The sequence below is a fragment of the Cornus florida genome, unplaced genomic scaffold (genome assembly GCF_030987335.1).
Source record: "Cornus florida cultivar Cherokee Brave unplaced genomic scaffold, ASM3098733v1 CherokeeBrave_3.0.0_Hap2_Chr10, whole genome shotgun sequence".
Lineage (NCBI taxonomy): Eukaryota > Viridiplantae > Streptophyta > Magnoliopsida > Cornales > Cornaceae > Cornus > Cornus florida.
The window spans coordinates 91,810,223-91,837,905 of NW_026775580.1; the positions used below are offsets into that span (position 1 = coordinate 91,810,223).

Here is a 27,683-nt window from a genome sequence, read left to right on the forward strand (position 1 = left end):
GGTGCTAAAATGTGTCACATTTGAGCGCTCATCATCTGTCGTCCACCGCCACCTTCCACCACTGCGACCACCCGCCGCCTTCCAAACCACCACCTATACCACTACTGTATATTTTCCACCTCCACTATCATCTTCATCGCCATCCAACACCACCACCATTTCTTTTATAAAAATTATAAAAAAATGTTATTTTGTTAACTTAATTTATTGTCATTAAGAGGGGTATTTTGGAGAATTCAATTCAAATTCATTATATTTTAAATTTTAAATTTGTCCAACCAAACACTAGAATGATTATTCATATACATATCATATTTGCAACCAAATAATAGAATTAGAATGACTATTCCATTATATTCCCATGCTCATTACATACTTGCATTTCATTCCATTCCTGCAAAACAAATGCAACATAATAGCAATCATATTTGTGGAAGGAAATGAAAGGAACCATTTTATTGAATTTACAACTATACCCTTTTTATAGATTTAATTTTTTATAAAATAATGACAAATTTGATATTAACAAAGTTGCATTAGAAATATTTGTCTTTCATCCCATTTTGAAATGATAACAAAAGTTACTATTCATGCCTTATTGCATTCCACTGAATCCTTTATTTTCCTTCCAACATTTCATACTAGAAACAATCTATCATCTTTATTACCATTATTATTATTTTTTTCCTTTCATTTCCATTGTGCCAAATTGGCCCTAAAATCGCAACATAAGAGATTACGGATTATATATTAAAATTAGAGGTGCAACTTGGGTTACGTAACCCGAACCCACCCAAGCCCAGCTTGATTTTTTATGGGCTTAGACAATCATTTTTATGATTAAGTTTGGGTTTTGGATGAAAAATTCTAACCCAAACTTAATTAGGGTTGAGTTTGGGTTGAGGTGCTATAAACCCGGGTCGAACCTGAACCCGGATTCTATATATTTTTTTTTCCATATATATTTTTATTTGAAATGCATTATATATACTATTCAAATTACGATCACCTTTTTTCTTTCTAACTTCATTTGGTAAATCGTAATTTATTTTATGTTAACATTTAGTAGAATTAATTTTCTAAGAGTTTGTTGGTAATTTATTTATAAATTTGCAATAAGTTTTTAAAACTTTTTATAAGAGTAATTTAATCATAAAGTAATTCAAGCCCACATTAAATTTGCACCGTGGAGATAGGTCATATGGATAACTTGAATTAGTCTGACTTTCTAACCCGAAATTTAAGTTCGAATTGTAAACCCGAGTTCAAAAAAAAAAAAAAAAGAGATGAACTTGGGTTTAATAGCTAGGGTTGAATATAGAGTTAAGTTTAAGATCGGATTGAATGTAAGGTTAGGATTGGACTCGATTGAACATTTTATATATTGAGTTGCTCCAGTTCGCTTGAGTTGCAGCCTAATTTAAATCTACCGGGTCTAACAATTTTCGAGAAAAAAATGGGGAAGGGGCGGCGCAGATTAGGCTAAGTTATTATACTTACAACTCGCTCGAGTTCCACAGTTATAGGTAAAAAAAAGGAGAAAGGAAGGGCGGCGTTTGTAAGTCACAAGGCGCGTTGGAGTTTTGTATGCCTCCCACCCCAACCAAAAAGGGAAAAGAAAAACCTACACCCTTCCCATCTCTCTCACCCAAAAACTTGCAACAAAAGCTCTATACCCATTTTCTCTCACACCCGAAAGCCCTAGATGCAACAATGGCATTAAGCTACTCCCTCTCACACCGAAAAACCCTAGATGCAACAATGGCATTAAGCTACTCCCTCTCACACCGAAAAACCCTAGATGCAACAATGGCATTAAGAGCTCTCAACACAATCTACTCGAAGCTCCTCTCTCGAATGGCTGTTTGTTCCCTCCGCACATTCGCTCCCATCAACTCCAATTCCGAATCAGATAATCCAACTAATAATTCGGATTCGGACTTACGTTCAAAACAACTTCCTCATGCCGAAGGTAAGAAAAACAGAGCATTCAATCGATTTATGAAAGACGGGTCAACGTTCCCCCGCAAGGTGTTGAACGACGACGAGAAATATGCGAGGATGGACATGCCGGTGACCCGGAAGCAAGGGCTGAAACTGCTGGTTGCAGACAACTCTCTGAATGCCGTGGAAGAGGTGGATGATGATCCTCTGTCCGTGGAGGAGTACCGAATGAGTTACTTCGGCAACATCGATCTTCCTCAGAGCCTCTACAAGATGGGAAATATCGTAACGGAGCTCAAGGACATTGCGTTTAGCTTGAAAGTAAGTATTACTTTAGTAGAATCGGATATTTAAGTTGTGCTTGTAACTAATAGGTTTTTTTATTTTTTATTTTTATAAAAGAATTTGCTTTATCAATTTGGGACTACAATTGATGGGATTTCAAATACCGGGTAGATTGGAGAAGAAAAATTTAATCCTTTGAACTAATTTTTCTTTAATTAATTCCAAAGCACCAAATCCATGCAAACCCACACCGTCTATAAGGAAACAAATGTCTAAGATCTTCTTACTCTCTAGTTTATATTTATCTCTAGACTCTTGAGTGCTTTCCGTATGTCTAATGTCTTCCTACCCTGTAGTTTTTCTTTTATTTCTATATTCCATTCCATATCACATCTTCCAACTGCACTCAAGTTTAAACACTAAACTATTATATCACGCTCAATGAATTTGCGCCTACTCTTATTTATATTATAAAATTGGTTCTAGAATTATTAAAAAACATATTTTAAAGATATTTACGAGCAATCAGACAAATTTCTAGTTTAGAACATTTTGAGAAGTTAAAGTTCATTTTTTTTATATACTCATTTTACAATTTTATATCTATATATAATAATATTTTCACTTCGAATCCCATCTTACATCCAAACTAAAAACTGAATTTCTTTCTTTCTTTCGAATCCAATTGTTCCAAACATACAAATGGAATTTCATTTTAATTCCTATCTAATCCCAATTCCAACTCCTTTTTCATATTCAAATCCCAAAAGGAACTTTTTTTGGATAAGTAAGGTTTTATAAAAGGCCCTCAAAAGGGGAGCGATCCCAAAGAAGACAACGGCGGACCCACAATCGGCTCTATAGCTTTAAGCTATCCACAAAATTCAAAAGACTATCCATTGAATTACAATCCCGCCCATATACGCAAAAAAATAAAGAAGTAAGAATATTGTATTTAATAGCCCAAATGGGAGACTCCTCTCCTTTAAAGAATCTCCTATTTTTTTCGCACCACAGACCTTACCAAATACAAAGGGGAGTGGCCCTCCAAGCATCTCTGACTCGACTTTCCACTGTCCATCCTTTCTAAGTCTTTAACAAGTCGACCGTGGATTTTGGGAACACCCATGGAAGACCAAACGCAACCCAAAACATAGCCCAAACATCCCTAGCTACTGAGCAATGAATAAGGAGATGGTTGACAAATTCCCCCATCTTCTTGCACATGTAACACATGTCAACCACAATATGACTTCTTTCTCTAAGGTTATCAATAGTAAGGCTACTTCCCAAAGTGACAGTCCACGAGAATAATGCCACCTTCAGAGGAGCTTTTGTCCTCCAAATGGCTTTCCAAGGAAACATAGGGCCAAGGCGCTCCAACATGCATTTGTAGAAAGAATTGACCTCGAACACTCCTCTCGGGGTACCCACCCACAACATCTCGTCCATTCTCACCCTAACCACCACCTGTTTATAGATGAATGCTAGGAAGTCTGTAACCTCCAAAAGTTCCCAATCGTGAAACTGTCTGCGGAACTACACATCCCAAGTCACCTTCCCATTATCGAGTCGATAATAGTTAGCGACCACCGCATCTCTAGCCATAGCAATCCGGTAAATGCGAGAGAATCTACTGGCTAAATCCGAATCCCCACACCATTTGTTTTCCCAAAACTTGACATTACTTCCGCTTCTAACTTTGAACCGAATACGTTTGGAGAATTCATCCCAACCTCTACGGATAAGTTTCCAAGAGCCCATACCTGCTAGGGTTCTAGGCTCCTAGCCTCCCTAGAAATCCACCCTTCATCGCCCTCCCCGTAATGACAAGCTATAACACGCCTCCAAAGCTTGAACCTTTCTCTCCCGAACCTCCACAACCACTTGCCCAACAATGCCTTATTAAACACATCTAGCCTTCGAATCCCCAAACCCCCTTTATTAATTGGAGAGCACACCCTCTCCCAGTTAACCAAGTGGTACTTGAACTCACCTCCTACACCCCCCACAGAAACTTCCTTTGAATATTATCAAGTCTTCGAACAACTGTCTTAGGCATCGGAAATAGCGACATATAGTAGGTCGGAAGATTTGAAGTGTGCTTTTCATAAGTGTAACCCTCCCCCCTTTGGACAAGTATTGCTTTTTCCAACTTGCAAGCCTCTTCCCAAACCGCTCAACAATCGGATCCCACACAGAAACTCTCCTTGATGAGGCTCCCAAAGGGAGTCCCAAGTAGGAGATCGGAAAAGAGCCAACCCCACACCCCAGAGTATGCCAAGGCATGAATATCATCCACCTCTCCAACTGGTACAATCTCGCTTTTCACAGTGTTAATCTTCAACCCTGAAACAACTTGGAAGCAGGCCAGTACGCACCGTAAATACCTCAACTGAAGGTGGATAGCATCACAAAAGACAATGGTGTCATTCACAAAAAGCAGGTGGGAGATGACCAACTGATTTGGAGCTTTACCCACCGAGAATCCATGAATGAACCCAAGATCACCCGCCCTCCCCATCAGATGGCTAAAGGCCTCCATGACGATAATAAATAAGAATGGGGAAAGAGGGTCCCCCTGCCTCAATCCAAGGGAACTAGCAAAAAAACCAGCTGGGGATCCATTCACTAAAACAGAGAATCGAGCAGTCGAAATACAGAAAAAAATCCACGACCTCCACTTTTGCCCAAAGCTCATTCTCTCCCTCAGGTACTCTAAAAAATTCCAGCAAATATGATCATAAGCCTTTTTGATATCCAGCTTGCAAACAACCCCCGGAATACCACTTCTCTCCCTAGCCTCAATGCATTCACTAGCAATCAAAATTGAATCCAGAATTTGACGCCCTCCACCAAATGCATTCTGGGAGTTTGAAATCACCCCTTTGAGAACTCTCCACAATTGAAGACTTTTGCAATAATTTTATACACCACCCCAACAACACTAACTCCTTCGCCTCACATGCTCCACCCTCTTTGGGAATAAGAGTGATGAAGGAAGCGTTGAGGCTCTTCTCAAAAGAACCATGCAGAAAAAAAGAATCCAATGCCCCCATCACCTCAGCCTTCACCACCTCCTAATTCTGATGAAAGAAAGCTAAAGTAAACCCCTCCGGCCCTGGAGCTTTATCCCCATCACAGCTTCTTAGAGCCGCCAACTCCTCATCTTCCCCAAACGGCATTTCAAGCCCGTTTCTATCGCCTTCCGAGATTGTTGCAAACTCAAGCTCATTTGAAAAGTTGTTCATTTGAACTAGACTTGGTTTATAGCGTGCCCCTGTAAAGAGGTGATGATATGCTGTGTTTACATTTTTCTGAAGGAAAGAGGCATTGAAGGTTACAATGACAGAGAGGGCTCTTTCTGCAGTGAGGTCCTATGTTCATATAGAGTAAATTAAATAGAGGAGTCCTCTCCTTCTGAAAGCTTCTAAGGACTAATCCATGTGAGGGAGCCTTTAGTTTCTGGGAGACATTGATTCGCAAAAGATGGAATTTTGCCAGCGGTGGGATTCATGGGCGTAATAGGAAACTATGATTTGTAGTCTCTGCCTATTTTTACATGTCAATTACCTTACTTCTGTTTTTGCTTCATGTTCTTTTTAAATATTGGAGATTATAGCAGAATAGGTGGTTTATTTTTGCAGTATTTCAATTAAGCTCAACATTTCTGGAAGGGGAATTGTAGCATCAGGCTAGATTGTTTGTCAGGAACCTTTTATTATGACCCCCATAGTAATTATTCAATTAATTTGTGAGTTCCATTGAACAAGATTATGTGCCTTGTAGACCACTTTCTTGTGTATTTCTGGTATTCTCCATCCCTTAGAATGAATACTGTTGTTATAGGTGGAATATGAAGCATCCGGAGTGAGCTTTTGGTAGAAATAGCTAGGGGCACTTCCATACAGGATCTTCATGCAAGGTTAACAAATTACTTCAGAAACCCTCCCTCACCAACCCCCCCCCCCCCTCCTTTTCTTCTCTCTCTCTCTCTCTCTCTCTCGTGTTTTCAAAAACAAACTCATGAGATGGTGGATAACAATTAGGAAGTGCGAAAAATCGAGAGCCCACTTAGTGACACTGACAGTGCTCCCTTGGCTGTTTTTCTTTGGTAGAACACTTCCATTGATTTTAAAAGTGACATTTATATTGGGACGGAGGGAGTATTATTTATAAGTAACATATCATAAAATAGCGCTTGAAAAGGGAGCATAACCCAAATAGAAAGCTCACAGCCAAAACAATATGCTATATCCTCAAAATATCCCTAAAATTATCATATCTTCTACAAATTTACAATTTCAACCGTTTACCATAACAACTAACAAAAATAAGAATATAGAAAGAATAGAGAATTTGAGTGCCCAAGTAGGAGTCTCCTTCCCATCAAGAGATCTCCTATTACTCTCTCTACCAAATACCTGACCACGAGCAAAGAGGAGCAATTTTCCAAGCATCTCGAACTTGCTTCTATTGTACTTTCTCTTCAAGCTGTAAGCATGCTGTTTGTAGAATGAGGCATGACCAAAGAAACACCAAAGCAGGCAAGAATAAAGCCCTATCTGTCCCTAGTCACTGGGCAATGCAAGAGTAGATTGTTCACCGACTTCTCATCCATCTTACACATACAACACCAATTGACGATCAGCTACGCTGACTCTGCCTTCTCCTGAGGTTTATCAATGGTCAGAATCCTCTCTAAGGTTGTCCGCCCTAAGACCATGGTTGTTAAAATCGCGTTTCTAACTCGTATAATCGCACGATTTTACGATCCAACACGCCCAAATCGATCCGAATCGCCTAAAAATCGTTGCTTGTGTAGAATCGCTGGGAGTGTGGGTAGAATCGTGGGATCGTACGATTCTATACGATCCCAGTGATTCTAAATTACTCCATGTTTGTGGTCTTGTTTTGGGTTTAAGAGTTGTCAGAATAAGAAGAAGCCCTAGATCGATTAGCATAGTGCCACAATTCCTTCTCTTTCGCGGTCGACAAAGCAGCTCCGACGAAGAGATAAGATGCCTGAGGAAAAAAAAAAAGGAAAAAAAGAGTCGCTGGGGTTTCGGTGAAGAAGAAGAAGAAGCGGAGGAGGAGGAGGAGAGAGAGAGAACAAGAGATTAAGAGGGCTTACCTGAGAAACACGAGAGGGGCTGCCGGCTGCCACTGATATTTGGGAAATTGCAACAGGGGAACAGGGAAATTTGCTCTCTCTCATCTGTTGCTATGGTTTTATCCAACCAGATTGGTCTTGTGCCTTGTTCTTTTCTTTTTTCTTTGTTCTATTGTATAGTTGGGGCTGACGGGCTTTGCAAACTTCAGGGTTTTGAAGCCCAATGTAATATTTGCATTTATATAAATTTTGTCTTACCTCCCCAAAAAAAAAAAAAAGGGAAATAGAAAATTTAAAATTTAAAAATTAAAAGATCTGTTTGAATATTTTTTATATGAACATACTCCTTAGACAATTGTTTAAGGATAGTTTTTGTTTAGAAAGTTACTTTGAGTTGTATTTTTATTAGTTTGGTATAATCTTACTATTCACGATCCGATTCTACGATTCCAATTCTGCGGAGCCCAAAACGATTGTACGTAGAATCCCGATTCTAACAACCTTGCCTAAGACAGCTACCTCTAAAGGGGTTTTTGTGTGCCCAAATAGCCTTACAAGAAAAAATGCAGCCCTTCCACATTCACTAATCACTTATAAAAGGGAGGACCTCAAATTCATCCTTCTCCTCCTCACCGATCTACAAATTATACAACAGCCCCAATAGCTCAACAAAGTCCTCAACCTTCCAATCTTGAGATGGTCTTATGAATTGTATATATCAAATCAGCCTCCTGTTTTAAGGCGATAACAATCGGTTATGGTAGGAAGTCTGTGTGCTGCAATCCGAAACAGTCTCTGAAAAACCACGAGTAATAATCTCTCTCCACACCAGTTAACCTTGCGGGGTAGCTCAGCTAGTCAGGCTTTGGGTTTTGCTCCCCAATGGTCACTAGTTCGAGACTCCGCAAGGCCATTGGAGGCTTACGGCTTGTCCGATCGTTAACTTTAGGGCCTCATGGGATTAGTCGAGGTGCGCGCAAGCTGGCCCGGACACCCACGATTACCTTATTTATTGGTCTTTCTGTTTTACTTATCAAAAAAAAAAAATAATCTCTCTCCACACCAGTCATCTACCCAAAACCATATACTCCTCCCATTATTCACTCGAAACCTAACATGTGTTGAGAATTCATCCAACCCTTCCTGATAACTTCCTCACCCACCCCTGCCAGCGCACGCACCTCCAAGGAGCACCAACCACCCCTCCCTTTCCTGAATTATAACTAATGACCCTCCTCCATAACACTTGATCACGCATCTCCAAAGCAACTTCCCCAACAAGGTTTTGTTGAACAAGTCCAACCTTTGAATCCCGAGACCATGTACTTGAATGGGCCTCCTCCCAATTAAAAAGTTGATACTTGAACTTGTCCTCCTTACTGCCCCGCAAGAAGTTCCTTTGGAATCTCTCCATCTTCTGAACAACGATGCTGGAGTTTAAAAGACGGAGAGAAACTAGGTTCGAAGACTCAAAAGGGTATTCTTCAAGAGTAGAAGTCGCCCCCCTTTGATACATATTGCTTTTTCCACCTTGTAAGTTTCCTCTTGAACCGATCTAACTAATGGATCCCACGAAGCCACCCTTGTCAGTGGATCTACCAATGGTAAACCCAAATACGTTGACCAGAATGTCCCACTGCACGCCCTAGAATATAAGCCAGAAAGTCTCATTTCCCCCACCTTCGCACCGACGCACTTTTCCCTATATTGACCTTTAGGCCAGACACAACCACAAAGCACACCAAAGCACTTGAAGATACCTGAATTGAGCCTCATCTGCCTCACAGATACAACTATTTCATCAACAAACAAAACATGGGATTATCTCCAACTGCAAAGACGTATCCCTGCCCACTCTAAAACCTCTAATATTGCCCAGATCCACTGCTCTCCTCGTCAGCTTACTGAATGCCTCCCTCACATTAATAAACAACAAAGGGGACAAGGGGAACCCCCTACCTCAACCCTCTAGAGCTACCAAAGAACCCAAATGGGGCCCCATTCACCAAAATTGAAAACCTCACTATAGAGATGCAAAAATAAATCCACCTCCTCCACCTCTCCTTGAAACCCATCCTCTTTAGCATACAAAGCAGGAAAGTCCTACATCTTTAGACTTCTCTACATCACGCTTACACATCACACGGGCACGTTGCTCCTCAGCATGGAGCCACATGCTGGCAATTAGAGCAGAATCCAATATTTGCCTCCCTCTAACAAAATCATTCCGGGTCTCCCAATTACATCATTCACCGTTTATTTAACCTCAAAGGTAGGACTTTAGCTATTAGTTTGTAAACACTACCAATTGAACTAATTGGTCTAATGTCCTTGATGTCATTCGCCCCCCTTCTTTGGGATAAGTGTTAGAAAATTGGCGTTTATGCATTTCTCATACCGGTCATCCCACCTGGAAAGAGTGGACCACCCCCATTAACTCTTTCCTCACCACCTTCCAGTGCCTTATCTTTGTCACAACTCTTCAAGGTACAAACCATCGCCTTTTCCGTGAATGGTCTTTGTATCTCCTCTCTATCCTCTGCTGAGATCACATCAAAGTCCAAACCATCCAGCAGTGGTTGTTGCTTGATGCTCTCCATATGCAAGTACTGTTCAAATGACATAATCTCCGTACTAACATCATCCTCCTTGCTCCACACAAGAACATTCACTAGGATTTCTCCAATATGGGTACTCCCTCGGATTGGGCTTGTCCCTTGTTTCCCTTCATTGGGCTTCTTTTGCTCCACTTAGTTGGGCTTGTACTGCCCAATATGTAATTATTTCATCATACATTTCAGTTGTTTAACCATGCGGGAAAAAAAAACCTATGAAATATTTCGTGTTTCAATCCCCTTCCTTGAGCCACAAATGTCACAATCCACCCAAAACCTGTGTAGATATTGTTACTTTTCACACTGTCCTCCGATGCTCAAAATGCGCTTACATGGTTAAGGGCGTCCACACATATAAGCATCAACAACTTCTGCTCCCACGACAATGTGGGAAGTTACCATCACTCCCTCTTAGGACCTAGCGTCATTGTTGGCCAACCCGTGCGCTTATGCACGCTCTCCCATTTTCGGCTGGGGATGGGCTCTGATACCATTTGTCATGACCTAATTAAAACCCATGTAGATATTGTCCACTTTGCACACTCTCCTCTTGGTGCTCATGATTTTGCTCAAAACGCATCTACATGGTTAGGGGGTATCGACACATATAAATGCCAGGAACTTCTCCCCTCCAGCGATGTGGGAGAGTGTGCAAAATAGCCAATATCTACACTGGTTTTGGGCGGGTCCTTACAAAAAATCCTTGGACTTTTGCCGCCACGAAATCTCTTATAATATAGCAATCTTCCTGAGCACTAAGGTTGCATTCCTCTCCCCTGCACCTCACTAACTTGTCTAAACCCCCGCTCCCTCTGTACGATCAAACACAACAATTGCTATCAATATTCTGTCCTTCCTCCAATTAGGGTTCCCAAACACCTCCTTATTCCTTTCTTAACATGCACATTTAAAAAATCTTATATTTACGAATGGTCACTAGCCTAGGTGCTATAAGCTCTCCTTCCCAAACCAGAATGGGGAAAGCTGAGTGTTCAAGTCTCAGTGGAGGCATAATATATATAGTGGGTGTGTGTGTTTGGTTGAACTTTTGAGAAAAAAGAACATCCTCTTTTAAAAGGTGAACTTTGCTAACAAGGAAAAAGCTCTATCTACCTTCTACTTCATACCTTTCTTACCAATGCTTCACTATCTCCTTGAAGCCTTCGCCTGAGGCCACATGTTTTCAAATCTGAATGTGTTTATTTATTTATTTATTTATTTTTTCTGCCACAATCCACCACAGTCCCGCAACAAAGGGATGTGACCTGAGACTGGTCTAGCCAATGCCACCTAAATAGCGTCAGAATCATCTTCTCCCACTCCCTCGAAATAAAATCTTGTGTGCTATAAATTCTTACATTAAATGTCCTTGTCGAGTAGGACTTCATTCCTCCAGAACGTGGTAACAGCACAAAACCCAGAAAGCACAAAGCACGAGAAAGCGCCATGCTACAATAAATTGTATATCTTTAGATGAGATTGTGGACTTTTTGGGTTCTTTGGCTCCGTAGGGTTTTTGTTTGGTTCCTTGTTTATCTCTTGGGATGCGTTCTCCGTTTGAATGCTTTCTAATACATTTTATTTATTAAAAAAGAAAAACACAACTAGAATAAATAGTATAGACAAATCTGCTAAAGAAACTAATCGCTTTTCTTGGTCGTCTTTGTAGTCTAGATTATGTATACTTTTATTTTTAATTAGTATTCCATACTATTAGGGCCATTTCTAACACGAACACGAGACATTGTGTTAAATGGGTCATTTCTAACACGAACACAACATATTTATCCGACACGTTTAATTACACAGGTTAGTTATAAATGGATTTGCAAGTCAAACACGAACATGACACATTTAGTTACCATGTCAATTCGGGTCATAGTTGTTGAAGGTTCAATGTGCACTATGGTGCCAAAGGTCTTTTGGATCCTAAACACAAGGTGCAACATATGTGCATGGCTGATCAAAGGAAGGTGCGTATTTGATCATCATATATATTAGTTACTTCTTCCATTCCAAAATTCTTGTCCATTTTTCTATTTTGGATTGTCCCAAAATACATTTCCCATTCCAAAAATGGTTGTACTATTTTTTATAACATTCCCAAACTATCCTTCTGACATTGATTTAATTAAAGGAGTGCACTAATTACGGAGTACTATTTTGTCTTTTAACAATGATAAATTTGGAAATTCACTATTATCAATGCAATAAGAAAGTATTAAAAACCCACTACCATAAAAAGTTGGATTCCCTACACACCCTAAGAATTTTGGGACACATTATAAGTTTATAAAGTTTAATTAAACTATTCAACACATACTTGTCAATATTAAAATAAGAAATAACCAGTGGCCTAGCGGTATCGGCTTCTTACTTTTCAAAGGGAGGTCAGGGGTTCAAGTCTCAGAACAGACAAGTGTGTGTGAGTTCCAATTAGGGGGAAAAAAAAAAAGTAAGAAATATTTTCAACTTATCAATTCAATAAAGGGTTAATTTCACTGACACCCTCTCAGGTTTGGCCAAACATCACCTTCAAACATCTTTCGAAAATAATTATCACTTATATTGGAAACTTTTGCTCCGTTTTTCACTCACACCCCAATCGTTAATTGCACAGTTATGACACAATGTAAAATGACTTAAATATCCTTTGACTTTATCAAAACAACTCTTTAGCCTAAAAAATGATAAAAGACAAAAATATCCCTAAAACTATATATACATACATATATATACATACCCATTTTGTTTAAACACACACACACACACACACACATATATCTATAGATACCCATTTTGTTTAAACCCATAATAGGTTTATACTATATATATATATATATATATATATATATACATAATTAGTTTTAGATATGGACATACACATAATTAATTTTAAAACACCCTCTTTCTTTCTTTATTTATTTTATTATTATTATTATTTTTTCAATAATGGGTTCATACTATATACAGTCCTCACATCTTTAGTTTCCTATTATAATGTATAAATTATTTTGGAACTCCTATTAAATCTGTAACTTATTTTTAATTGTATTGAATTGAATTTGTATTTAATTATTTTTAACTGTTATTGTAACACCCCCAAATCAAATTACACAAAAATTGACAATATATATGTCATACAGTTAGCTATATATATATTGATTATATATAATTAGTTGTTGTATTAGTGAAAGAAATGTTAATGGAGTTTGAGGATCAAGAGGAAGAGGAGCAAGATGAGGAGATTGAGTTGCCACCGAGTTAGGTAACTCGTCTTGACCCTAGATGGAGCTAACACACTGCCATATGAAGCGGCACCCAGGAAACTAGGTCCCAGGGTGGCTGAAAATCCACGTCGTCGGACTTGGTGGCCACACCGTGTACGGTTGCGGCGGAGAGTTCATGCCGGCTAGCTTGGAAGGCACCTTGGCAAATACGTTGCAAAAGAGCTCCACCCGCTGTGAACGGTGATGGTTGGTGGTACAGATCCTCCACGCCAAAGCTCTACCCAATTCAAAATTTCCAAGCCCATCCAAGGCGTCAAGACCATCGACTCCACCTGCAATCTTTGGTTCGGCGTCCCTCCCACCAAACCACCACCGTCCACGGGACCGTGAATATCCACCACCACCCATCACTGCTAACCGCCGCCAATTTGTTAGTTTGTTAAAAAAATCAACGCTGCAATTTACAGCCGTTCTCCGTTGATGGCACAGAGATGTCGTCACCTACAATATATATTTGCGATTATAATATATATATATATATATATATATATATATATATATATATATTTTAAACTAGGTCTATTTCTATTTATATAACTGAAGGTATAATGTATATTTTGGAATAAATAGGATTAAAAAATAAGGGGGTATAGTTGTCTTTTTTATATTATTAACGGAGATTTTAACGGAAAAATAGAAATAGACCTAAGTGATAGTTATTTTTGAAAGATGTTTGAGCGTGATATTTGGCCAAACCTAAGGGGTTGTTTGTGAAATTAACCCTTCAATAAATTAGTTAAATCAACATACATATATCTTTTCTATTTGCATATGAATTCAATAAATGTATATTTTTTTGATAAGTAAGATTGTATTAAAGCGCCCAAAAGGGGATGCATCCCACAAAACAAACACAAGACCAAATGGGGCCTCTAAATACTCAAAGAGCCCAAAATATCAACAATTTCCTCTATAGAATTACAATTTCTCCCTAGAACCTAACAAAAGAGTCCTAATAATAGAGAACTTAAAGAGTCCCTATAGGAGTCTCCTTTCGTTCAAAAGATCTCCTATTCCTTTCTAGCCATAAGCACCACCAGATGCATAGATGCATAAGGGTGCAACCCTCCAATAATCCCGACCTCATTTAATAGAGAACAAAAAAGAGTGCTAATAATAGAGAACTTAAGAGTCCCTATAGGAGTCTTCTTTCCTTCAAAAGATCTTCTATTCCTTTTTAGCCATAAGCACTACCAGACGCATAAGGGCGCAACCCTCCAATAATCCCGAGCTTGGCCCCCACTATACACCCTCTCCAAGCCTCCACCAAAGCATTAGGGAACTTTGGCATGACCTAAAGAACCTTAAAAGTAAACCCCAACAATCCTGAGCCAAAGGGCAATGCAGGAGCAGATGATCCACCGTTTCCTCATCTCTTTTGCACATGCACAACACCAATTGATGATGAATTCAATAAAATCAATGTGTAATAAGAACAATTTGAGCTATGTGCCCAAAAAATAAAAAATTCTTTAAAAATGGGATTTTGATATATCAACTAAGAGAGGATTAGGTTAATTAATGCTCATAAATAATTTCATATGCGTATGTATTAACCAAATTAAATGTGATTATGAATCTGAAATAATTATAATTTTCATTATGCACTACTTTAAACATATATTATCGTAAGTATTCATAATTAAGCACTAAATGCAACTATAAAGTTATGGATTTTGTCAAATATTTCATAATGTTGAAAAATATGATCATGATATGATATCAAACATTCTTTTTTTTTTTTTGATAAGTAAAAAATATATTAGAAAAACGTTCAAAAGGGGAACGCGTCCCTAATTCGCAAAAACGAAAAAATAGAAGTCAAACCTATGGACCAATAGAGTCCAAGAGAATAAAAAAATCATCAATCGAGGAGCAAGCGCTGCCTCTTACATAACAGAAAAGAAAGCGAAGAATATGAGACTTTAGGTTTGCTAAAGACGATTCCTTTCCTTTAAAATTTCTGTTATTTCTCTCCCTCCAAATGCACCACCAAACACAGTGTGGGGCGACCCTCCAAAAATCATGAGCATGACGAGTAGCAGGGCATCTTCTCCAAGCATTCATTAATTGAAAAGAATGCTTAGGCATTACCCATTGAACTCCAAAAATACTGAATATGAGATTCCAACAATCAGACGCAACAGGACAATGCATAAGAAAATAGTCCACGGAAAATAGTCCACGGACTCACCATCAGTTTTACAGAGACAGCACCAGTTAACAATGGTGTTACCTCTCTTGTGCAGATTATCCAATGTTAGAATTTTTCCCCAGGTAGCAGTCCAAACAAAGAAGGCGACTCTAAGAGGAGCTTTAGAGCGCCAAATACACTTCCATGGGAAATTATGTCCAATAAATTTAGACAAACACAAAAACATGGATCGAACTCCGTATCTACCATGAAGAGAGGGGGTCCACAAAATGTCATCACAACCTCTGCCAACATCCTTTTGTCTATACAATAGGTTCAAAAAGACGCATACTTCTGCTATCTCCCAATCCTGAAAAGAATGCCTAAAACGCACATCCCACATAACTCCATTGTTATCAAGATGATAACAGTCAATTACGTAAGCATGCTTATTCTCGGTTATACAAAAGAGACGAGGAAAGGAAAGTGACAACAACTAATCACCACACCATAAGTCGTCCCAAAATCTAACATTCGTACCATTACGAACCTTGAACTGAATATGGGTGGAAAACACATCCCAACCTTTCCAAATGAACTTCCAAACGCCAACGCCTCCATTGATAGATACAAGACGAGAGGACCAACCTCCACTCTCCTCCCCAAAACGACACGAGATAACTCTTCTCCATTGTTGATGACGCTCTTTATCGAACCTCCATAACCACTTCCCCAATAAGGCTCTATTAAAAGAGACCAACTTCCGAATGCCTAAACCGCCAAACTTCAAAGGTTTGCAAACTTGCTCCCAATTAACAAGATGATACTTAAACTCCTCTCCTTTTCCACCCCAAAGAAAATCTCTCTGAATTTTTTCGATCCGTTCAGCAGCAGAGCACGGGATTTGAAACAAGGATAAAAAATATGTGGGAAGGGACAAGAGGGTGCTCTTAATAAGAGTGACCTTCCTCCCTTTCGAAAGATATTGTTTTTTCCATCCCGTCAATCTTTTTTCATACGTGTTAATTATCGGATCCCAGGTCCCCACTCTTCTAGAGGATACTCTCAAAGGTAAGCCCAGATAAGGGAGTGGAAAAGCACCCACTCCACACCCAAGAACTGCAGCTAAGGTGGAAATATCAAAAACATCCCCCACTGGGAGAAGCACACTCGTTCCAACATTAATCTTAAGACCAGACAGCGCTTGGAAGCATGTAAGAATGCACCTCAAATACCTGAGTTGGGAAACATCAGCATCACAAAAAACCAAGGTATCATCTGCAAACAACAAATGGGATATCTCAATCTGATTAGCAACATCTCTACCAACTGTGAATCCCCCTATGTAACCCAGATCCTCTGCTTTTTTCATTAATCTGCTCAATCCCTCCATAACAATAAGTAATAGAAAAGACGACAAAGGATCTCCTTGTCTCAAACCACGCGAACTCGAGAAAAAAACAGCAGGAAAGCCGTTCACAAGCACAGAGAACATAACGGACGAGATGCAATAGTCAATCCATTTTATCCATCGATCCCCGAACCCCATTCTTCGAAGCAAGTAAAGAAGAAATTTCCAAGTCACGTGATCATAAACTTTCTCGATATCAAGTTTGCATTAGACACCAGGAACTTCACTCTTCAACCTAGAGTCAACATATTCTCCTGCGATAATAACGAAATCTAAAATCTGCACCAACAAAAGCATTTTGTGACTCTGAAATAATTCCATCCAAAACATTTCGCATTCTAAGAACAAGGACCTCAGCAATAAGCTTATACATACATCCCACTAGACTGATTGGCCGGAAGACCTTAATGTCAGAGGCGTCGCCCTTCTTAGGAATAAGAGCAATGAAAGATGCATTCAATGATTTTTCAAATGTGCCATGAGAATGAAAATCCTGAAACGTGCCCATTACCATAGTTATTAAAGGCATTGGAGCCTAGGCGCGAGGTGCACGGCGAGGTGCACGCCCGAGTGATGTGAGGCGCACAAGTAAAAATTTAAAACAATAATTCTTAGCAAAAAGAACACAATTAAACAATAAACATCCAGTAATAAAAATACTAAATATATCACAATTAAACCAATAAAGCAACCAGCAAAATAGCCCAATTAAAACAATAAAGCTCCATTAAGAAAAACTGCAAATAGAAGGTATTTAGTTTCAGTTTTGAGTGATAAAACCAAACAATCTTAAACAATCTCAAAGGAAGAAGAAAAAAACAGAACAGAAAAAGAAAAAGGAAAAAAAAAAAAAAGCAGGAATGGTAAATTTATTTTATTCTTTTATTGCACAAGAAGACAAAGTTCATTGCAATAAACTACTCCCCTTTATTTCTTTCTCTTTTTGGTCTTTCTTTATTTGTTCCACTCTCTCACATTTCTATGTTGTATCCATTTTTATTTGATCATTGCATTTCTTTTCTTTATTTTATTCTTTTATTGCACAAGAAGACAAATTTACAGCACATGGAAAAGTGAACAACACATGGAAAAAGCTGAATAACACATGGATAAGTAATCAGGCGCGCCTAGGCGCTCCTGAATAAAAGCATCAAGCGCGTCCCAGGCGCGCGCCTAATGAAGGTCGCTGCGCCTAGGCTATTATGAGTGCGCCTGTAGGTGCCTAGTGCCTAGGCGCGTGCCTAGGCGTGCCTTTAATAACACTGTCCATTACCTCATTGCGCACCACCTCTCAACTCTCCTTAAGAAACCGCATAGTGAATCCGTCTGGCCCTAGAGCTTTATCACCATTACAATTGGATAACGCCTTAAGAACTTCCTCTTCAGAGAACGGAACGTCAAGCCTATCACTATCCAGCATAGAAATAGCATCGAAATGCAAACTGTCAAATTTGGGTCTCCATCCCAAAGTCTCGGTATAGAGCTGTTGATAAAAAGAAACAATTCCCCCATGCACCTCATCTTCTTTCCACAATTCTGAACCATTCACATGAATGTGCCCAATGTTATTGTATCTTCTATGAGCGTTAGTAAGCCTGTGAAAGAATTTAGTATTGCGGTTGCCTTCTTTAAGCCACAGAGCTCGAGATTTATGACGCCACGAAATCTCCTCCATAGTAGCAATCTCAGCAAAAGTCGCCAGACAAGATGCTCTTCTAGAGCGCAGAGACTCTGAGCCTTGCCCTAGCTCATCAAGACGATCAAGTTCAGCAATATAAGCCAGGACTCTATTTTTCTTCCATTCAAGATTCCCAAACACCTCTTTGTTCCACTTCTTAAGCTCATATTTGAGAATCTGAAACTTCTTAGCAAGCACATAACTGGTAGAGCTTGTAAACGTTGCTTCCCCCCACCAGGACTGGACCTTCCCTTGGAAGTCCTCAGCTCTCAACCACATATTTTCGAAGCGAAATGGTGTGCGTCTAGATGTCATACCTCCACAATCAAGGACTAAGGGCTCGTGATCAGACGTGACTCTAACCAAAGCTGCCTGAGTGACATCCGGGAACTTCTCCTCCCAATCTCCAAAATTCAGGAATCTATCTAGCCTTGATAGAGTAACTGGGTCTCTGCCGCTTGACCAAGTGAAAGTTGCCCCTTCCAATGGCAAATCAATAAGAAGGTGACCATCAATAAAGTCAGAGAACTGGGTCATCTCCGGAGACCACCTCCCCCCTGTGGATATCTCAAATGGAGATCGAACAGAATTGAAGTCCCCGCCTAAGCACCAAGGCAACGAGTTCTTGCCAAAAAACAGGTCTTTCACAATCAATAACGGGTCTATAAACTCCAGAAAAGACCCAACTGAAAGTATCATCTTCCATCTGAAACACTCATGACGAAGAAAATAGCCCTTTCCAGAAATTCGTTCCGGACATCCATTTGCGATCCCACATAATAAGAATGCCGCCCGATGTGCTGGAGGCGTTCAATGCTTCCCAATCCAAGAACCTACTTCCCCAAAGGCTTCTAACCACATCATCAGTGATAGAAGCCAACTTGGTTTCTTGCAAACATATAACATGGGCATTCCACTTCCTCACAGCAACTTTAACCACCCTTCTTTTGTCCGGATCATTTAATCCACGGACGTTCCATGTAATAATTCGTATCTTCATTGAGAACCAAAAATAATCAATGCCCTTCCTCCCTGCTTCCCACTCCTGGTCCTTCCCCCTTCTTTATTCACTCCATCCTTCCCTTCGTAATTGACATTGGAAATAAGGTTCTAACCTCCTGATCTCCTTTCCGATGTGCATGTTTCCTATTTTTATCAACTTTTGTGCTTTTAAAGGTCTCTGTATGGTTATTTCCTGCCACAATAACATGAAGAATGGATTGTGTTCGGTCATCATCACCTTCCGAGGAGACACCCAAAGCTTCACTGACCTCGCCAATATTATCAAACACCTAGTCCATACCCAAATCGTTTGTCGTCTCTAGGCAATCAGGGTGCACAGTTGCTAAGGGTTCCATAATGTCCACGTCAGATTGATCAATATCGCAGGGAAGAGGACAGATCTGTTGAGAAGAAAACTGATCTTCAAACTCCTCCCCTTTGCTTTCAACACTGTTCTGATACAAGTTTAATTGCAGATTCAGCTCTGTTCCATGGTCATCCGTAAAATTTGTCATCAAATCATGGGTGTAATTCGTCCCAGTCACGGAGGGTAAACCATTTAAGCCTTTTAGAGCAACAAAGAGCTTAAGTTCGTTAAGTAAAGTCATGGCTAAATCATCTGTCAGCTTGAAATGAAGGTCCCGTCCTACACATACTATGACCCCGTTGGAACAACTAACACTTCCGGACGTGATCATTGAAGACAATGACTCTTTAGCCCGTGGAACAATGGCCTCAGAAAAACCCCTCTTATGATCCAAACGATACTCCACACCACCGCCACCATTTCCCATCACCTCACAAGTAGGGGTAGAAAATGAGCTCTTAGAATGAGAAACAGAGGTCAAACCTGGAGAAGGAGAAGGAGAAGGAGAAGGAGAAGGAGAGCATGCTACCCATTTATGTTTTTCAGTACGAGTCCATCGAGTGCCTTGGCGACTAGCTGAAGCAACCGGCAGTCTCCACTTTTCTTTCTCAGTCCGACGCTGAAATGAAGAAGAGGAGAGAGTTTGGTTTTGGATTTGAGCTTGAACCTGGGCTTGTCTTTTAGATGGATCTGGTTCGTTGAGAAAGGAAACAGAAAGTGAGTTGGGTCCTCTAAATACCCGTCTTTTAGTGTGGGCTGTCTTAGGCCCAAAGTCAGGCTTGAACTTGAGCCCATTCCTCCCAGACCCAAAACTTAACACTTTAGCTTTCCCTGAACCCCTCCAACCTAAATCAACCTTAGGCCAATTTGTGCGGCCCTACCCAACCTCTTCACCAACCCTTGTAGATAAGGATAGGGACGAATCTGGAAGTGAGCCTCTACGAGCGCCACGTGTAATTTTATTCTTGTCAGCTGCAACGCGCTTAACCGGCGCGTCTCGGCTACTTGATTCCTCGCACAAATTTTTTGAAGTTCTCTATCTTTCAGCCATTGTTGGACCTGTTGCACCGCTTCTTTCCCTTTGTTAAGAAGCGAATTCCATCCTTCCTCAGTCATAAGATGAGACCCGTCACTGCATTCAAGAGTCTCTGTCGAGGGAACCAACTCCGGCGCGACTTCTTCCCAGATCGCCACCTTGTAATAGAAGGTGTCATCATTAATAAACACGAATTGCGGACAGGTCGATCCTATTCTCACTGTAATCCGAATGCTTTCGGCGTCCCTTGTTTCATCTGCAACAACTCCCATAAATCCGCCGCACAACTCCCCTACTTCAACAAATAAAGCATGACACCATAGGTGAAGGGGCAGTCCAAACATCCGGATCTGTTTGAGACCTTTGTCTCTAAGGACGCCGCAACAACCAACCCTAAAAGACCACACATCGATCCACAAGGTTGCAGATCCGCATTGACGCCGGCCTTCCTTCAACACACGTTGAGCTTTTGCCTGAGAAGGAAACCTGAATAGGAGCAACGAATCGGATAAGGGAGTAACCCCCACTCCACAGGACGTATTCCATGCTCACACCGCCCCTTCCTCCACCCGATCACATCCCCCAACTTCCTTGTCAAAACGACCGACCAAGCAAGGTGAGAGAACTGATTTCCTCCCTCCGACGGGCTCCTCGTCGATGTACAAAGACGGCTCTCGATGTGGAACTGCTGACTTCACATCCCTTCTCAGTGAAATTCTTGGAATCCTTGCAATTTCTAAAAAAGATTTCATCGCAAACTGAAATTGAAAAACAAAATCACGATCGCCTTGAAATCGCCCCTAGTGGGGTGAAATCGCCCATAGTGACATTCTAATTTAGTAGTCATTTGATAAAAGAAAAATGATATGAATAAATTATTGAAAAATAGAGAACAAATTTCACTTACCTTAAAATATTCTGTTCATCTCTGTCAGGTGTCCCAACGGCAGGGGGAATCAAGAGAGGTAAGTGGAATTTACCCAAAAATTGAAAGACACTTTTTTTTTTAGCCTGGGACATACTAAAAAGTGCATGCCAGTGAGCCTGACTGAAGGGGCTTGGCCTTTACTAGGTCAAGGCTCTCTAGCTGAGCCTCGACAAGCCTGGGACTTTTTTAGAGCCTAGGTGTGCCCTTAACAACTATGGTATGGGATGACACTATTGCAATCCAAGCACGATTAGTCAAACGTAAACACATTTATTTCATGTCGTATCAGTTATTGTCACTCCTACCTAGTATTTTTATTTCGGGTTGGATCAGTAATAGCAGGTTCATTCTTGTTTGAGGTGGTGGTCTATGTTTTCAAAATTTTAAAACCTAGACCGAATGCTTGCATTTATGATTGGATCATTAATAGCGGCACATGTCGCGTGACATCTCTCCCATTGCCATCCCCTATATGCCATGTTGCAACCGAGCTGCCTCCCACCCCTTTTTGGTTGTTAAGAAGACCCTCTCCTTTTGTTCGCCTCTTCTTTTTACGTGCTTCAGGCGCTTGCAAAGACCCTTGTCCCCAACCTCTCTTGTCCCTTTTACCTCTACTTCTCATATTTCAATTTCCGGCATACTTCCGATGCACACTTGGCTTCGTCCTTCTCTCACCACCGATCCTTCTCTTGAGTTAACAACTTCTCATGTTGATCTCTGAGCGATGCTACTGTCAGAGTCAATTCTGACATGGTTCTTCCAACACAGCCACCTGATAAAACACCTTCCCGTCCCCCGCCATCACAAAAGCGGGTTTCTCCTCTCTGTCCATGCCTAAAATTTTATTCTTTTCATGTTTACCTTTTCATTTGCTTTTACGCCCTTAAAATCACCACACTGATCCCCAATTGCAACGAATTGTGGATGGCACCATAGATGGAGCTGCACACCATACAATAGAATTCGCCATTCCTTGCTCTTCCTCATAATGCCAGAGAATCCCACTCTGTATTTAAAAAAGCATCTCCCCATTATGGTTTTCCCTTTTTTAAAACCTTATTTGCCTCATTGCGAGAATGTAGCTTGAATAGAAGTATTGGGTCCCCGGCAATGAAGTCACACACCCCAGTCATCACCATTCAAGACTTCATAGCCCACTCTTCTGTCTTCTCGAGGCTTGCGACTTCTGTGTAGAAAAAACCAAAAAGGCACAGTTATTAAGTCTCTTTCCTTCTCTCGGCACTCCCACATCCACTTTGATGTGCCCTCCATTTGACGACAATAGCCCGAAAGTGAGAATGCGCGGTAGTCTTACTACCTCCAAAAACCTTCTCCTCTTCATACAGACTTGTCACAAACATAAGGTCACGCTAAAGACAGGTCGACGCTTATCCTTGCCCTCTCTATCGCGCAAAGAATATAATGCAACTCTCTATTGCTGAAGATATCTTGAAATGCTGATGCTCAGTCTTTATAAGTAACATTACATCATCTATCAACGGAATTTTGTTTCATTACTTCTAATCCATGCCTTGGACTTGGAGTACTAATGCCCAGTTGCAAAGGTCAAATTGCAGTCTTTTATTTCTATCGTTCCAGAACATCAATTCCATGCTTGTCATTGCTAGTTTTAAAAAATGAAGACAAAAGCCCGTAATGAGAGCATGTTGTTCACAGCATGAAATGTTTCGAATATCTAATTCAATCTGAATTTTTACATTGTGTTTAGCTATAACTTCCCTCTTCTAGGGAATTTTATTATTATCATAGTTAGTAAATTACGCTAAGGAAAAAGAGAAGAAGGAGGATTTGGGAATGTATGAGTATAATTCGACTCTTTTTATTTTATTTTATTTTATTTATTTATTTTTTTAATACATTGCAAAATTCGGCCAAATAAACGGAAAAGAAAAATACGAATACGGATACATACATGTATAACACGTATGAGCTGAAAATTCGGGACAAAAAATTAAGCTATACACATCTTATATATTTTCTTCTATATCATATACTTGTAAAGACAATAAAAGAAAATGTTACAATTAATAAAATAAATCCCATTTTATGCAAATTTACACCGTATGCCTCAACTTCCATCGTAGAATCTGGTATTAGCTTCGTGCATAAAGTTGAGTAAGTTGGTAATTTGTATGATTGAGTCATACAACGTAAATTCTAGGACTCAAATACAGATACACTCTTCACGAAATCAATAAAAGATCGAGTCTGAACCACATTGAATTGAATATCATTCGAAATAATATGCTTAGCAATTTTTTTATTTACCTCACTCCTATTTATTTTCTTAATTATTTCTGGCATGGTGTATTTGATGTGAACCCTTTGAAGATGAGGGGGGAAATTTAACAAGTCTACATTGTTCAACATCAGTTGAAGTAATGTAGTCTCAACTTTTTTTTTTTGTTCAGACCACCGGTTGCTAATAGTAATGTAGTGCTTGAGAAAAATATAGAATTAAAATTGAAATGTAAATAAAAATAATTGGGTTATCAGGAAACATAAAATAGATAAATAAATAAATGAATTAAAGGGCTAAACATATAAAATCGTTTCATTTGGGTTAATAGTGAAAACCGTATCTTTCAAACTTCAATTTCAAGCGGGAGCATTTCCCAAAGCATCGTACGTACACGTCTAATTCGTGAATTTACTTCCAGGATTGTCATTTCTATTTTTGTACCTGATTCTTAAAAACAATCAAGAAAGATTCTGGCTTCATGTGATTAAAATGTTTATCTTTTCGTTGTTATTTGTTACTATATTTTTGCCTTTAATGCTGTTTTTATATTTTGCCTCCTTAGGAATCCTTCATCGAATGGTGCGTGCCATTTACATCAAGGAAGGAAATTTTCCAAACATTGACAATTTTATTGCAAGTTCTGTATCTTTTATCAACGAAGGAAATTTTAAAAGCATCCACAATTGCATCCCCAATTTAGTCGTAAGTTCAATATATACATAACTTTAATTTTTAATTTTTAATTTTATTTTTTATCTAATTCAAATTTTTTTTAACAATTATATTGTTTGATCTTTAAACAACAGGTTTTTTGTGGACCCCAACAACTTTTTTTCGAACAGAAGCACAACATTATATTAGAAAATTATGGGTTGTTCAAAAAGGGCAACACTGATTGGCATGTGGCTGGGGTTTCCAAGACCAGATATATCTCGATAAATGACTTCATGTGGTTGGTACTCTGGATTCCTAAAAAGTACAAAAAAAGGATTTATAATTACCTGTTTAAGCAGCAAATTTATGTTTTGGAGAGTTCTCCAATGACACTATTAAAATACTCAGTACTCTGTTCTTGGAGAGCACCATTCGATGGACAGTACAAGTTAAATGTTTCTGTGTTTTTTAAGAAAAATCTTGGTGGGACCAAGGAAGCTTGTTGTGGAGAAGTATTAAGAGATTGTAGGGGAAGGATTTTGGAAATTTTCTATAAGCCATTTCCTGATGCAACATCTAGAGATGAAGTATTGTTACTTGGAGTGCTTCATGGGATAGATGAAATTCTTAAAAGGAGATTGGAAGCAAAGGATATATTATTGGAGATTAACCATAAAAAAATTGTCAAGGTGCTAAATCGTGAGAACGATATACCAATTGAATGTCTTGGACTTTATCAGTAAGTTTTTTGTATAAAGTTTGAGTTTATTCTTAAAATTTATATTCAAGTTTCCAATTATATTGATATAAAACTATTGTGATGCAGCAAAATTTTTGGTTCGTTAGAATTTGATAAATATGAAATATCATTTCAATATTCTCAGGGAAACACGGTAGCTAATAGAGTTGCGTATATAGCTTCGCATCTGACCGTGGGAGAGAGTTTTCCCATAGGCGATAGAGGTTTTGAAACAGAAGTCAGGCATGATCGATTGAATATTCCACGATATGAGATCATCCCGAAAGAATCGTCTGATGAGGAATTTGAAGTCTGGTACTTTTACTTTTCTTATAGTATTTTAAATTCCTGAAATGAGAAAGTAATTACTGTGATCTTGTGTTGCTCACCCGGCATTAGAAACAAAAATAAATAATAAGGGGAAATTTAAATTTCTCTATTTCATCAGTATTAAAGTAATCCTAGTAAGTTTGTGTTTTCTATATATTCTAGACTCCATCATGACAATCACACTTATTTCTGCTCCTATAAGCCTATTTTTACTAATACAATTTTCTTTACCTTTATTCTAGTAAATTACTCCGTATAAAGTTATCTAGGAGAAAAGAATTGTTAGCTGAATATATTTTCTGCAGATTGTTATCTGGTTCATTATGCTAGCAGCGAGTAGCTTATGAGCTGATCACAATAACAATGCCCTTTCACTGATTGTTCTACTCCAGTTTGTGCCCGCACTATATTTGATTTTCCTATTAAGTTCACTACTTATTAAAGCAACTGGTGTCGTCACAAAACCAGTTTTTAGCAAGGGATGCATATAATCTGATATTGTACATGTTTGCTTACTATGTAACTTTAACTTAAATCAATTTATGTTATTTATTTGTCACTTTATGCTTTTAACCAATTTAGTTTAAAACTTCTACCAGTGTTATGCCATTTGTGCTCATTTTTATCACTTTAATATTCCTTTTCTCAATTTTTTTTTTTTCCCTCTCTCTCAAGAGTTGCGTAATTGTGTTGGAATTGATGATTCAATTTTGTTCTTCCAGGTTTTAGGGGCACCATGGTATTTGCTGTCAGTGGACTGGTATGTATCGTGCTGGAAATCATATTGCAAAAAAGATTTTAGCCCTACAAAATGCCTTCTTAATTATTTGGAAAACTGGAATGTGACGCTCTTGACCATGACGAGGATTGCAAGAATTGGGCCAATAGTACAAACGTTTTTAAGAGTTGGATCCTGACAATCATGATCACTTTCAAGTATGTAATATTTTAAAAATGCAGTGACAAAAAGTGGTCTCCTCAAAGTTTCTTGAAAAGTCGGCTGGGTTTCCAAAACTTTAGGAATGTTTTCTCCAATTTTTATTACTGGTATCCACAAACAACGAGGTTGTCTTTATTTCATTATTAGCAATTAGCATCAGTTCTGTATCCATTTTGAAAGTAATAATTCTCGTTCCATAAAACTTAAATGTGGAACGTCCCAATGTAAATTTATCATATTAGGTGCATCCAGCATGAATAATCGGCTAATTATTTGTTTGTATCTTATCATCATCGAATGAAATGATTATATATGTTTGGATGTCTTTCTTTTCCTGTACAATTTAATTTTTTTTTCCCTTTATTTATTAGTTTTTTCTTTGTTACTAAATCCAATGTCTATCTTTATACATCTACGGACACTGTCGATGAAATTCTTGCTCGATCATTACCTTATATATATCGAAAATGATTTCTTGTTTACTAATGAGCAAGAAATTCAATCACATTATACGGTTCCTTAGATATGATGGCTATATATCTATAGGACCCTATAGATATGCAAATTCCCTTATTATATAAAAAATATGCAAGAAACACCCCTATTAGAAAAGAAAAAAAATAAAATAAAAAATTGAATACAACTCATTGTATTATTCATCTTTTGAGCAATTTGTCCATCTTTGAATGGATTCGTTGAAAAAGAGCGGCTAGTAATATTATTTTTTAAAAAAAAATTTAAAAGTGCTATTTTTGTTTGACAATAATGTCCCTACTAATTTTGTATGTATTTGAATATTAAATGGTTTTGTTTGAATGTGTTTCAAGACCTGTCCAAGGAAAATTCTTTGTATTGTCATAGTCTGTCTCTTTAAAAAATATATTCTCTCTAAAATATTTTTTGTGGCCGCCGATATTATCTCTATTTCTATTTTCTTTTTCTCCTAAAATTTTT

General features: G+C 38.9%; 1 protein-coding gene across 4 annotated transcripts; it reads left to right on the forward strand.

The window, feature by feature from the left end:
- The first annotated feature begins 1,519 nt into the window (after positions 1–1,519).
- Positions 1,520–27,054, forward strand: LOC132280199 (uncharacterized). 4 transcript variants are annotated; one of them, XR_009471493.1, is made up of 5 exons: positions 1,521–2,265; positions 24,629–24,768; positions 24,873–25,459; positions 25,605–25,774; positions 26,512–27,054. XR_009471493.1 is itself a non-coding variant. In XM_059782370.1 (5 exons), the coding sequence occupies exons 2-5, from the start codon at positions 24,643–24,645 to the stop codon at positions 26,516–26,518; spliced, it is 948 nt and encodes a 315-aa protein (XP_059638353.1). In that variant the 5' UTR covers positions 1,528–2,265; positions 24,629–24,642; the 3' UTR covers positions 26,519–27,054. The 4 variants fall into 4 exon arrangements, 3 of the variants coding, with proteins under 3 accessions (XP_059638354.1, XP_059638353.1, XP_059638352.1); XM_059782370.1 differs by having other exon boundaries at positions 1,528–2,265; positions 25,547–25,774; XM_059782369.1 differs by having other exon boundaries at positions 1,535–2,265; positions 25,547–25,769.
- Positions 27,055–27,683: the final 629 nt, after the last annotated feature.